The sequence below is a fragment of the Garra rufa genome, chromosome 8, assembly GCF_049309525.1.
Source record: "Garra rufa chromosome 8, GarRuf1.0, whole genome shotgun sequence".
Taxonomy (NCBI): Eukaryota; Metazoa; Chordata; class Actinopteri; order Cypriniformes; family Cyprinidae; genus Garra; species Garra rufa.
This window is the reverse complement of record NC_133368.1, coordinates 27766174-27781121: the sequence shown is the minus strand read 5'-3', so window position 1 is coordinate 27781121 and position 14948 is coordinate 27766174. Positions and strand designations below refer to the sequence as shown.

General features: G+C 37.8%; 2 protein-coding genes across 2 annotated transcripts; one reads left to right on the top strand and one right to left on the bottom strand.

The window, feature by feature from the left end:
- Positions 1-279: 279 nt before the first annotated feature.
- On the top strand, positions 280-3602 carry crygs2 (crystallin, gamma S2). Its single transcript, XM_073846004.1, has 3 exons — positions 280-434; positions 2252-2494; positions 3262-3602. The coding sequence occupies exons 1-3, from the start codon at positions 426-428 to the stop codon at positions 3532-3534; spliced, it is 525 nt and encodes a 174-aa protein (XP_073702105.1). The 5' UTR covers positions 280-425; the 3' UTR covers positions 3535-3602.
- Positions 3603-3632: 30 nt separating this feature from the next.
- Positions 3633-12771, bottom strand: lcmt2 (leucine carboxyl methyltransferase 2). The gene is made up of 14 exons (XM_073846005.1): positions 12701-12771; positions 12014-12138; positions 11845-11926; positions 11558-11747; positions 11223-11379; positions 10795-10984; positions 10256-10363; positions 10060-10147; positions 9737-9973; positions 7254-7481; positions 7081-7178; positions 5330-5517; positions 5087-5222; positions 3633-3806 (listed from the first exon to the last, which is right to left on the bottom strand). The coding sequence occupies exons 1-14, from the start codon at positions 12740-12742 to the stop codon at positions 3633-3635; spliced, it is 2043 nt and encodes a 680-aa protein (XP_073702106.1). The 5' UTR covers positions 12743-12771.
- Positions 12772-14948: the final 2177 nt, after the last annotated feature.

The following is a 14948-nucleotide window of genomic DNA, read 5'->3' as shown; positions in this document are numbered from 1 at the left end:
ATGCTGTTGAAAAGAGCTGACCCAGAGTAATGGGTGCCATTCAGCATAGCATGACAATCCAATGAGTCTGGGCTCTTTATTTGGCAGTGCTCTTGGCATCAGGTGCTGGTCAGTGACAGTGTGCTGTGTTTGTTGTGGTTCAGGTTGGTCCAGTTGTAGGGTGCAGTGTTGTTTCAGGATGAATGAATGCCTATGCCAGGCTAGTCATTATCCTTTAATCCCCATTTGCTTTTCTGGAAAAAAATCTGAATAGTGCTAGAATCACTGACTCGATTTTTGGATCTCATTTTCATGACAAAGTGAATATCTGGCCCTCCCCTCTTCGACATTTTGACGTTGGGAGGTGCATATTTAAACTGCCCCATAAACATTCACTCTGGACACTCAGACCACCTCCCCAGACAAGACTAAACACAGTATTCAAGATGGGCAAGGTGAGTAGGAAATCACTTGAATATAATGGAAAAGAGGCTGAATTTAGTGCAGCTGCATAATTTAAACCAAATTACAAAATAAAAACAAAATTACAAATAACTTTAGCGAATTAGTTTGTGAATGCAAATGTATTGATGTGTTATATACGGATACATGTGATCCCGGACCACAAAACCAGTCATAAGGGTTGATTTTTTTGAAATGGAGATTTATACATTATTTGAAAGCTGAAAAAATAAGCTTTCCATTGATGTATGGTTTAGGATAGGGCAATATTTGGACGAGATACAGAAACTGAGGTTGCAAAAAAATCTAAATGTTAAGAAATTGCCTTTAAAGTTGTTTAAATGAAGTTTTTTTTTAATATTACTAATCAAAAATTAAGTTTTGATATATTTACAGTAGGAAATTTACAAAGTTTCTTTTTACTTAATATCCTAATGATTTTTGGCATAAAAGAAAATCAATAATTTTGACCTATACGATGTATTGTTGGCTATTGTTAATATACCCTTCTTACTTATGACTGGTTTTGTGGTCCAGGGTCACATTTTAGTTCTATTAACTTTAAATTCACAAATTAGGGTAAAATTGTATTATTTGGGAATTGCATTTAAAATCTACCTAGCAAATAGTGCTGTTATGTTGTTGAGACTTCATGGCATTTTTAGATGTAATTTTAGGTGAAACTTTTTTGTATACTTAAAATCAGTGCCTAAATGATAACACTACATTTTTTTTAGAACCTCTTTTTAAATATCTTGTCTTGCGGTCAGATCAGTACTATAGGACTGTGTTGGATTAGATCAGACCATTATGGAGTTAAAATGGTGATCTGTGGTTTGAGATGTACAATATTGGTTGGTTGCTGGCATAACAAACTGGCTAATACTATTAATAGCTTGTTGAACTTGTTAATGTTGAAGGTAGACCAGCTGATCAATGCAACATTTTAATATATTTAGAAAATTTTCTGTAGAAAATCAGTGGATACCAATTGACACTTTGCAGTGAGTTTGACAGGCGATCTGACCAATCATAATGCTGAATCTGCCATTTTGTCCGACAAACAAAACAGACAGGAGAGTAAATTAATGTCGGTGGACATGAATTTGAAAAATAGTGACGTCTTTCCGCAGATGAAACAAGATGATGTTAATTCATGTTTATTTTGTGCTATAAAAAATAGTCAAGAGGAAGAGATTATCGATCTGTCACAACACATTAAAGAGCCACAAAACTGTATTTATTGTTCGAATTTCTTACACAATTACGAAATTTGAAAGCTGAGAGTTTGTTTCATACAAGAAGTAAGTTGTCCTGTCTTGTGTTGGTGTGTTGTCAATTTTCTCTTTGCTGCACAATGTATTTTTCACTGCATGTGAACATGATGTGTGGTGCGAGAGCACCATGGCTTGTCGGACATAGCAACAGTAACAAAGGGAGGCGGGTCTTTGCAAAGGGTCAATTAACCTCACAGTGTTGCCAAGTCTGTGGTTTTCCTGCAGAATTGGGCTACTTTAATATTTTACCCTCCGGAACACAATATTGACCAGGGGACCCCACACTGAAATGCAATTTTTGGTAGTTTTGGACTAGTTTTAAGTAGCAGTTGGGAGGGGGTTTCGTTGTGAAAACCTGGCAACCCTGAACCTTGAGGTCGCATTAGTCAGACAAGATAAAATGTACATTGCTTGCTAGCCGGCCAGCTAAAACCAGCATGAATATGGGCAAAAGGTTTTTTTTACATGATGTAAAGTGGTATTCGAAGTATAGAAGTATAAAATGCTCTTCAACGTTTTTTGATGTCTCTCAGATTGTGTTTTTCGAGGACAAAAACTTCAAGGGTCGCCGTTATGAGTGTGACAGTGACTGCTCTGACTTTCACACCTACCTGAGCTGCTGCAATTCTATCCGCGTGGAAAGCGGTGCCTGGGTTGTTTACGAGCGGCCCAACTACACTGGTAACCGGTATCTGCTAACCAGGGGAGAGTATCCTGAATACCTGGGCTGGATGGGTCTCAATGACAGTCTCAGTTCCTGCAAACTCATCCGCTTTGTAAGTTCAACCAGTGCATTCAAAAGTGTGCATTAGTGACTTAAATGGTGTATCCAGTGCAAATAATATGATTTGCTATGTTTTTAGACTGGGCGTAATGACCAAGCTGTTTCATAGTGCTATGCCAGAACTAAATTCGATTTACTGTGTTATAGCTCAATAAAAGCCTGGGACAGAATGAGTGACGGAAAGGTCACGCATAGACCTTTCCTAACTGTTACGTCAGTTTAACCTAATTAGGCCACATGTCTTTTCCCATTAAATCGGTGTCCATATGGTCTGCAGTAATTGATTCTGTCTTGTTGAAAGACCACTTTTATGTGTAATGTAAGCAAACGTTTAGCTTAGTTTAGTCAATAGACCATACAGAGGACTAAATTACATTTCAGGCCAATGCAATTCTCTTTAATTTACTTTGCTTTGATATCAGAGGACATCTTCTCCAACACTCATACTACTCCATATAAAAAAGTACATTTTGAATCCATAAAATATCAAGTATGAGTATCTCTATAGCATGCATACTTATGCATATTAATATATATCTTCAAAATGCACCAAAAAGAATCAAACTGGGCAAACAATATAAAATTGTACATTAATTTACAAAACATGCTTGTGAAGGTCTTCAAGTATTAATTTTTACAAAACTAGTGCCATCTTATTCCACATCTTCTTTTTACCCTATTTTTCTGAACTCCAGCCTTCATGCACAAAATTTCTACCTCTTTTCCCTTCCCAAACCCAAATAAATCCAACCTATGCAGACAAGTGGAATGCAGTACAAGGTTCAGTTATACGACAAGCCTGACTTCACAGGCCAGGCCATAGAGTCCAATGAAGACTGTCCATCTGTGCTGGAGAGGTTCCGTCTGAGAGAGGTCCACTCCTGCAAAGTTCTGGACGGCTACTGGATCTTCTATGAGCATCCCAACTACCGTGGCCACCAGTACTTCCTGGAGAAGGGCAACTACCGCAAACCAGTGGACTGGGGCGCGGTTTGTCCCACCGTGCAGTCTTTCCGTCGCTTCACGGAATGATGTCCTTGTCTCATGATACTTGGGCTATTTGGCTGAAGTTCCGGCTGAAATAAAGTTTCAGCAGCACATTTGTTGCTTGTTTGTAGTTTGTACTTATGTTAACATGAATAGCAAAGTATTGGTCTTAAATCCACAGTTAAGGGGTGGAGATTGAGGTGAGTTCCAAATGAGAAACAGTTTCCACCTCCACCAATGAGCACCATCTCAGACCCCTCAGAGTCCAGCAGCTCAGAGCAGAATGAATGCAGCATCAGAGGCCAAAGCACAGATGACTAAAATAAAATAAAAATAGAAAAAATATAAGTAACCACAAATAAATTAAAGTGATTTTTACATAAGGAAACCAAGATTGCCAATCCAATGCAATCTGAATTTAGAATGATCTCTCTAATATGGTTATGATTCTAGTTATTGGTAAATGTGACCCTGGACCACAAAACCAGTCATAAGGGTAAATTTTTTTAAATTGAGATTTATACATAATCTGAAATCTGAATAAATAAGCTTTCCATTGATGTATGGAAAATATTTTGCCAAGATGCAACTATTTGAAAATTGTGAATCCGAGGGTGCAAAAAAAATCAAAATATTGAGAAAATCGCATGTAAAGTTGTCCAAATTAAGTTCTTAGCAATGCATATTACTAATCAAAAATTAAGTTTTGTTATATTTACAGTAGGAAATGGTACAAAATATCTTTATGGAACATAATCTTTACTTAATACCCTAATGATTTTTGGCATAAAAGAAAAATCAATCATTTTGGACCCATACGATGTATTTTTGGCTTATGCTACAAATATACCCGTGCTACTTAAGACTGGTTTTGTGGTCCATTGTCACACATTACTCTCGGTGTGACTGGGCTTTAAAGGGATAGTTCACCCAAAAATGAAAATTCTGTCATTAATTACTCACCCTCATGTCCTTCCAAACCCATAAGACCGTTCATCTTCGGAACACAAAAGAAGTTTTTTTTAATGAAATCTCAGAGATTTCTGACCCTGCATAGATGGCAACGCAACACGTTCAAAGCCCAGAAAGGTAGCAAGCAGGACATTGTTAAAACAGTCCATGTGACATTATTGGTTCAACTTTAATTTTATGAAGCTATGAGAATACTTTTTGTGTGCAAAGAAACCTAAAATATTCTAAAGAAGAAATTATTGAAAAAAAATGTTAAAGGCGTTCTTTTGTTTTCTTTTTGGGCCTTGAATGTGGTATTTCTGTGGCTGTCTATGCAAAGTCCGAAAGCTTTCCGATTTCATCAAAAATATCTTAATTTGTGTTCTGAAGATGAATGGATGTCTTACGGGTTTGGAATGACATGAGGGTGAGTAATTACTGACAGAATTTTCATTTTTGGATAAACTATCCCATTCACTGTAGGCTCTTCATGGCTGCCAAGGATCATAACGACTTTCTGCACTAATACAGAGTTTGTGCAAATTTGGATTGTACAACAACAGTTAGAGTCAGAAATTTCTGCCAAATTTTTCATTTTATAATAAACCATTAATCACTGCTAAAGTCTATGAGCAAAGTAACTTACGGTGTCCAGCTGGATCTCCACACAGCTCCCAGTGTTCAGATTTATTACAGCAACTCCTGGTACTCCATCAGCCTGAAGCCAAACTCCACCAACCACAACCAACTTCTCATTTATTACATGGGCTGAGTGAGAATATCTGAAAATAGAGGCCAAGACTGTGATTTTGATCACTGAGAGGTGGCACATCCTTATGACACAATATTTTTATTCCTTTCACACCCAAATAAGTGAGATGTTTTGAACCTGGGTACTGGGGGTGGATGTAAAGTTACAGTCTCCCAGCAGAAACCTGATGATGTGGGTCTTAGGTAGAAAGCATCACAGAGAGGTCTGCCTCCTTTCCCCAAACCTCCAAATATCACAAGTCCCCCTTCATAGGGACAAGCAGAATGGGAATGACGGGCTTCCGGAACAGCACCAACAACTGTCATCTGATTGAAACACACAAAAGATTCCAAAATATAAGCAGGAATATTACTACAAGGTAAGATTACTCAAATCTAAGCCATACATAATACTATTCAAATGTATGGGGTAAGGACGATTTTTAATTACAGTTGAAGTCAAAAGTTTACATACACCTTGCAGAATCTGCAAAATGTTAATTATTTTACCAAAATAAGAGGGATCATACAAAATGCATGTCATTTTTTAATTTAGTACTGACCTGAACAAGATATTTCACATAAAAGATGTTTACATATATAATTCAAATATTATTTGAATTTATAAAAATGACCCTGTTCAGAATTAACATACACTCGAGTCTTAATACTGTGTTGTTACCTGAATGATCCATAGCTGTTTTGATTCTGCAAAATGTATGTAAACTAGTGGTGGGCCGTTATCGGCGTTAACGTGCTGCGTTAACGTGAGACTCATATCGCGCGATAAAAAAAATATCGCCGTTAATCTATTCTCAAAGTTGGGTTGGGAGCTACGCAAGATATGATGACTTTCACCTTGATATTTTAGCGCGGATGACGTATATCTAGTTGAATTGCACTGTAGGGGGCGAGAACAAGTCTTCAACTTCTGTCAAATTACCACATCAAATGAGACGCGCAGACATGGATGCAGCTATGAAGCCGCTTCAGGGCAGGTGCGTGCGTTGCTAGACCCTTTTTACTGGGGCACGTGCCCCAGTGAAAATCTGCTGTGGCCCAGTAAAATCTCAAATTTGAGTTATAATTTACTTTGATAATCCCGAAATAAAGACATTAAACTATATGCAACAACTGAATTGACGCTTCTAAAAGCAACGCAGTTTATTGGAAGACTATGCACGCAGATAGGCTATCCATACCCGCGCGCCTGTGTATTTTACGGGAACGCGCACGTCGTACAGCCTTTTGCGCAGAAGTACTTGGTTACACAAGTTTGTATAGTTAATTGTGTTGTAAATGCAATTGTCAAGCAGTTTGTAATGCATTTTGGAAACAGGAGATGAGCGCCTGGTCTAATGCGCCACCTGGCTTGAGAAACCCGTTCTCAAAGACTTACTTTTAGTCATTATTTGGGTAGCACACATATTCTGAATGCCTTCAGCAGAATTTAAATTAGCCATTTTAATCTAGATTAATCTAGATTAATTTCAAGATTTAATCTAGATTAATCTAGATTAAAAAAATTAATCTATGCCCACCCCTAATGTAAACGTTTGACTTCAACTGCATTACTCCTATTCAGCAATGATGGACTGACCAAAGTTGACAGTAGAAATTTATACAGTTGCAAAATATTTCTATTTCAAATAAATGCTATTCTTTTGAACTTGCTATTCACCAAAGACTCCTGAAACAGTTTTCAACATTAATAATAAGAAGAAATATTACTTGGGGACCAAATTAACACATTAAAATGATTTCTGAAGGATCATGCGACTCTGAAGAAAGAAGCAATGGCTGCCGTTTGTGGGTATTTTTTTCATTTGAGGTTTTCATTAGGTTTTAATATGAGAATGATGAGAAATGAGAAATATGAGAAAGCCATGCCTCAGTCCAGTGCTTGTCCTCCAAACACAGAAAATGTGCATCACCTAGAACTGGATCCTTCTCTGTATGTCCTCCAAACACAAATAGAAAGGTCTTATCTGAAACAATACATTAGGAAGTTAATACTGTGCTCCTTATAAAGAGAAAAATAAATCTAGACAAAAATCGCTAACCTTTATAACATATCAAAGTTGATGTGTGACGCCATCGTGGCTTTGGACCATTGCCGGTACAAACCATGTTCTTAAATGACAGCTGTACAGGACTTTGGGATTCCTCATTGCCAGGGTCAAAGGTCACCCACACAACTCTGCCTGTTGGATTGAGTGGAGAAGTTCTGCCACCGAAGAGGACAGCTCCACCTCCAGGGATAGAGGTCAATGTCTGATAAAGACTAACCACTAAGGAAAAGAAATATGAGACAAAGATATGCTTACATACATAATTAGACTGGTCTAATTAGACTGGTCAAATTGTTATAAATTAAACTAAACCTTTAGAGATTTGTAGGATCTCAGCGCGAATCAGACAATTCAGGCGATTCGATTGGAAGTTTTGAAACACTTCTACAGACCCAAATTCCACAAGAGGCCCAGCATGACAAGACTCCTGTCGTAAAATTTTTCATTTGACACCCTGGCACCAGCCAGCTTGAAGCAAACCTAACCAACTAGGAACTTGCAACATTAACACAAAAGGACACTTGTTCATAATCCCAAGGAAGGAGATTGTCAAATTTGGGGCAAGTAACCAAGATTAATGGTCAAAGAGATGCTCATCTGAACATCTCTTTCTAGTACTAGTAGAGATTGTGCTTGGTGGGCTCCCCCATCCAGGACACTGAGATTCCTTCCCTAACCTTTTGACCTTCCTGCTTAGAGAACAGACCCTCACATTCCCAATACGGCCCAGAAAACTGCCTATTGATGTATATATGCACCTAAAATTATGCTAAAAGAACTTATGAGCAACTCATCATTTCTATGCATAACTTCCTATCCTCTTTGTAACCCATACATTTGCCTATTATGTTTTAATCACTTATTGTGTATGTCCTTTTTAATAACTACTGAATAGCTTAATGGTTTATATTGGCATTTGGTATGCTTGAGCTTGAAATTGCATTCTCAAAATGTTTCTGTAATTCAATTCTTTGTAAAATGTATTGTAGTCTTGTTACAGAAATCATGTCCAATTTTAACTTTGCAAAGAGCGGGAAAATTGGGACCACGGGACTGATCAGATAACATTGTGATTTATGGTTTGGGCGGAGAAACCAGCAGTACCCCGACTTAGGACAATGATTTAATTGGTCAGGACACCATTTTGGATGTGTCCAAAAGCTGAGTTTAAATACTCAGGACACCATCAAATCTCTCTCTTACTCTCTTACGTCTTCGTGCCGCCGCGATTCGACGCTGCTGTTAGCGTTCTTTTTGAGCGCTCCGTGGCCTGCATGCCAGCCGCTCCTCTAAAAGAAACATGAGGAGATCGTTACACTTCTGTCTTTTACTTTAATTCTTTTATTTCTTTCCGTTGAGAGTTTCGTGTTCTAGTTAAGTTTTGCCTCAAGCCGCGACCCAAACGTCTGTGCTGACCTGAACTTTAACCAGCGCACAACTCCGCATATCCAGCCAACGCCCAAGAAGACATCACATCGAACGACCACCAACCAATCAGCAACCTCAGGAACCCCTTTCTGGAACGACGCGACGAAAGGAATTCCCTTAACGCAACGCAGGTACAACCTCCAGATTCTCACTGAACTGGTGCATTTGATATAAAGTTTAATAACCTCTTTGAGAGACTCAATACGAGGGTTAATTAAGTGATTGATGGTTGTTCAGGTCTAAGCAATTGTACATATTGCTATAAACTTGGGACTTCATTTTTCATTCCTTTAAACTCATTCTTTCCTCACTTTCTCTTTCTGCAACCTGTGTGAATGTGTGTGTTTATGTGTTAGATTAGTTTGTATGTCTTAGGTTTATCCAATAAAATCATATTTTTATTAGAAAAGATAAGTATCTTGTGTTTTGTGCTTACAAGTTAATGTCTTAAACTGCCGATTTTGCTACTGTGCTAATATATAGTGTTTTCACTATATTCTGGATAGTAATATCCATTGCAGAGTTTCTGTTACACGGCTCGTTCAATGAATCGCGAGTCGACTCTGAACAGCCGTAAAACAGCGACTCTGTTCAAATTCCCTTTTGAATCATAATCGATTCCCTTTGAGCTAAATTAAATGTACATTATCACTACAGATTACATAGATTTCAAATAGCTTTTTCCAATTTCCATATCACTAAAAATCTATTAATAACTCCAACTTGTGAATTCTATAAAAATATTCAGCGTTGTCCTTTTGAATGCACTCATATTATGCTATAGCAAGTCTCAACTGTTTGTTTATATCGTCACTCTATGAAAATATGCAAAAACTGCTAAAGAAACGGCTGTGAATTAGGAGAATTAATTACAGTACTACAAGCATAAACATCATGAATTTCTGTGAAGCTGCTTTTAAACGTGTTGTGAAAAGTGTTATACAAATCGAATCAAATTGACTTGACAAAGTGTGTTTGTTTACTAAAAGACAAGTCAAACTAATCAAAAATTATCAAAGACAAAAATAGATCACTGATCAAATCACCTTTATCTCCATGAACCTCCACACAGGCACATTTCCAGCCATCCTTCTCTTTGATTAGGACCCTTGCTGCAGTGTCTCTTCCGCTTCTTCCACAGCCTCCGGTGAGTAGGATGATTCCAGGTGCCAGAACAGCAGAAGCCATTCCAACAGCCTCTATACTTGGAGAACCAGACATGGGCTGAATGACCAGGGGAGGATGCTCAGCCCATTGAGGAGTCATGTGAGGGATGGAGGATGCTAGGAGTGAAAACAGAACATGTACATCTACATCATACTACCTCACCTAGTGGTACACATAATACAAATATCTTACTGATACTTACGCTTTGGTAGAGTGAGAAGGGCTTGATTGGTCACAGAGCCTTTGGAGGCTGTAAGGATGAAGTAATGAGAACATTTCTGGTGCCATTCCTGATATTATAAAGATAAACACAGGTCTGGGATCAGGCATTAGGTCAGATTCATTGTGATTCTGGGATCATTCAAAGGTCTTCGCTAGGAATGGGGCTGTTTCCTCACCTCAAACTCATCAAACGGCTCCAGTCCCTCAACTCGCTGCCTTTCATCTTCAGGAAGAAGGTCAAAGTAGAACTGGTTCATATCCAGACAGACACATTTTTCCCAGCCCTGTGGCAGACAAGATCAGTTACCCATCTTATTGACAATTTTTGTTCACTTTAAAAAAGAAAAAGAAAAAAGAACAGCATTTATTTGAAATAGAAATTACTTTTATGCCTTTACTGTAACTTTTGATCAATTTAATGCACAAATGCTGCTCTATCTTTGTATCTCTTCAACCCGTAACGCTTAGAATCTTCATAGAATAAGGTCAATACAACCTTCAAATTTCAAAAATGGACATTCACAAAATGTAGTTAAAAATATATATAGGTATTATGTACAGTCAGTCAGTCATTATCGAACAACACATTGTGACCTGGTCAGGTCTTATATTAATCTGAAGATGTTAGTGTTAATAATAAACAGCTACATTATCCTGCTTATTACATTGCTACAAACCATTAAAAAATAAACAAATGGATTAATTTTAGGCATACCTTCTGTATGAATCTCTGTGTCTGAGCGACAGTGTCTGGATATTGTTTAAGAGCATGTATAGTGGAATTGAGCTTCAGAAAGTGGTTCTGCATGACCCTGCCAAACGGGTCATCTGGGTGGATTTGTTCGTACATCACAAACATAGACTGTGGGAATAGCTTGGCAGCCCAGCCAATCACAGCGTCTGACCTGGAGACAACCATTAAAACATATGTAAAAAATTTGCTGAAAAGTTAATATGGCAACTTTATGTTAAACAGTTATGGTGGAAAGTAAAAGAAACTATTGGAAAGACAGAATAACAATGAGAGGCTCAAACCTGCACCTATGGAATAAGCACCAAGGCTTAATTGTTCAAGAGCACATATACTAACTATTGCACCATGGCTCCAACCAACTGAGGTTGAAGATGAATTCATGGTCTCACCATTGTGTTTCCATATAAGTCAGCACAACCTCTGACAAGATGAGTGTGGGAGCGTCCCACTGCAGTCCAGCTCCACTCAGAGTTGCCTCCACCTCCTGCTCCTTCCTGACATCCACACCAATGAGATTATAATGACCACTTCTGATGAACACAGCATCTACACATGAGCAATAAAAACAAGAATCGCCAATGTTCTAACACCACATTTTATTGATAAAAAACAAGGTTGGCAAGTTCACTGATAAGATTTGGATATATCTGGATGAATAATAAAGCTTTTATACAGTGTTGTACAGTTTAAGGGGTGTGTGTATGTGATAAAGTGAATGTCCTACTAGTCTGCTTATTTGAGACAGTCTCCCAATCTGGCAACACATCCCTCAGGCAAGTATTGCTATTGATCAAGGCAGCCTTGCGCCGGGCAACTTCTGGAAAGTCGACCTCGAAAACAGTGACACATTTAAGGGCTCCTTCTGCATGCAGCCGGAAATACAAAGAGTCAAACCCGGCTCCTAATGACAGAATCTGAGATTAAGAGAAAGATATGATCAAGATATTGATTTTTTACAGTTAAAAAAAAAAAAAAAACACTCATACACAAAAGATAAACATTTCATCCCACCTGTCTTCTCGAGCAGGATCTTGTGGCATGGAAAAACTGTTTCACACAGTGATCGACTGCTTTCCAGCGCACATAATAACCTCTAAGATAGAAAATATACATGCATCAAAAATCTGTTTTATGAAAATATAATTACTTAAGGTACAAGAACTGTCTCTTTAACATTTACCTATTAATCAGTGGAGCTCTTCTTGACACCTTGCACACAAAATGCTTAAGGAAATCATCGTGGAAGTAGCCTTGTGCCGCTGCAGACACTTTACTGACCACACTGCTGTCATTAGTCCCCTGCACCTGAGAGAAAATGTAAACGTAAATATGGAAAAAAGTGAATTCCACAGAAGAAAGTAAGTAATACAACTTTGGATCAACATGAGGGTGAGTAAATGATGCCAGAATATTTATTTTTGGGTTGACTATACCTTCAAGCAAAAACCATGCCAAATACAACATGCAGAGTACAGAAAGGTGTTACAATATATCTATATCTATATATAATTATTATACTTATGATGTACACAAATATATGAATTAAGTGCAATATAATTTAGTATAAAAAAATTCTAATATTTTATTGTGCTCTTATTATGCTTATGCTATTATGGTGATAAATACAGCTGGCATTACCGTATGTTGTTTGATTTTCAAAATTAAATGCTATGTACTATAATACTTATAATAGTTATGGTCCAAACAGCATATTACTAAAACTACCGTGATACGTGATTCTATTGGCACTTTTTGTGAGCAGTATAATATAATTTTCACTGCCATATTTGACCTTTATAAAGTTCTCAGATCTGAGCTGAGTCGGTTTAAATGAAAACCAACAGAACATTAATACTGTCAGACTCACAGCAGTATCTTTTCCTAGCTCTTTCTTGCTATTTACTGGCATCACTCTGAACACACGTGGAAGCAGCCTGTGGAAACCATAGATATATATAGAATGACTAGATGTGTTACGTCGAGGTCTAGAGCGTCCGCACAGGTCGGCCATCTTACCACAGGCTGGCTTTCTGGCGGGATCAGTCAACCCTGAGGTAAGTAACTTAGTGACCTGCACAAACGTTAATACTCTTATCTCGCTGTAATCTTGATGGATTTACAAACTGTTTGTTTTCTTACAAACATTATTAACGTGGTTATAATTCTTGATGCTTGAACAAGTTGAAATCGCAGCTTTTCTCCTCGGAAAAAAATGACTTAATCGTGCAGTTTTGTTTTGTATCACGACTAGCTAACTTAACGTTACCCAGTAATTTGGGGCGAGGCAGAATTACGCTTTCTTTTCAATATAATACACACATTATAAACATTATTTAACTGAATTTACACATGATTTCCTGTCTGGTCGGTTTGTTAAAACATCTTACATTATGATTTCTACAGGAAATTGCTGACAAGATGCCAGACTTTTGTGCCGCCTATGGCTGCTGTAACCGCCGTTGTCTCGAAACGAGAACCCGAGGGATCACCTTTCACCTGTAGGATATTACAATATTATGAATTATTTTTAGGATAATCGTTAGTTACTTAGTGGAAGTATGTACATATTACATAATAGTTTTGTTAGATTGTTGTTGACACAAGGTTTAGAATATTTTGTTTACATAATCACTGAATGTTTGAATACAGTTTTTTAGTGTGTTTATCTTTTTCTTGAAGTACATACTTGCATACAGTTACCCCCAACATATGATAATCTAGGTGTTTGCTTGTGTCCTTGGCCTTAAATGGAAAGATGAATTTAGAATGTTGACAATAATTTATATATCTGGGTAAATTTCTCACTTTTTTTAAGGTTTCCCAAATCCAGAGAGAGGAGGAGGAAGTGGGAAGTTGCCCTAAGAAGGGACGGTTTTGCTGCCACTGACAGGACACTGATCTGCAGTGAGCACTTCAAGGCCGAGGACTTCGACAGGACCGGGCAGACTGTGCGGATTAAAGATGGTATTGTGCCATCCATTTTCAGCTTCCCAGCACATCTTCAAAGGGTATGTGTATGTGTATCACTAACCAAAAATAATTTAAGGTGTATAAGACTTATTTATCAATATACACATGTCATTAAATTCAATTCTTTTTTGTTTTTGCAAGGTATTTAATTTGTTGTTTATTACAGAACATTTTAGACACTCAAAACTACTTTATTTTAGTCAGTAGCAATAAGAAGCACAACTTCAAGACAGCTAGAAGACAACCTGCCAATGGACTTGATGCCTGATGTAAGTATTTGCAAGTGTATTGTCGCAACTAATGATAGCATCATATAGGTAAGGGACAATGTATAGAATGCCGGTCATTATTGGGGAAATAAGTCCCGACAGGGTGAACAGGACCCGAGTCCCCGACACACAGCGGAGGGACTTATTCCCTATAATGACCGGCTTTCTATACATTATCCCGCTTATTACACGGCTACTTGCCAAAACGAAACAATAAACTCTCCACGATATGACTCTTTAGCCTACATAGCCTATGCTATAGCCTATTTGTTACCGTTCATCGTGGCTTTTGCTGAGAAACAAATAGATTACAGATTTTACATAGGTTCGAACGTTGGGAAGGCCCATTCAAGTGAATGGAACTTTCTGCAGCCCTCTGAAAAGCTGTGTAATAACTTGTAATATTAAATCATTTATCTTGTTGGTACCCAGAAAGGTCTATGATGGTGTTAGTAGTCTATGAGCCCAGTATTATTTGAGGTGGTACTCTGTTAAAAAATAGTTTGAAAACTACTGGCTATCTCACTTTCTCTGTCACTCATACACTGGAATGAATAAACCTTTGTGAATGTTGAAACTACACCCAGGGGTAGACAACCTTTACATTTTGTGTCGAGAGCCACAACACATATTTGTGCCTTACAAGTGGAGAAGCCTATACAATTTCTTAAAAGTATGCTGTTGTGTTGTCTGTTGAAGAACTGTTGAACCCAAAAATGTATTCAGGCTCGCAGAATTGAGATTGAATTGAAGATTGAATTCTTGAAAAAGTGAGTTATTATTATTATTATTTTGCCAATACAACAGGGAGCTACTGCAGAGAGGAGAGTGAGGAGGTTGAGGCACAAGCGGAAGCTCAAGCTGCAGGCCACTGAG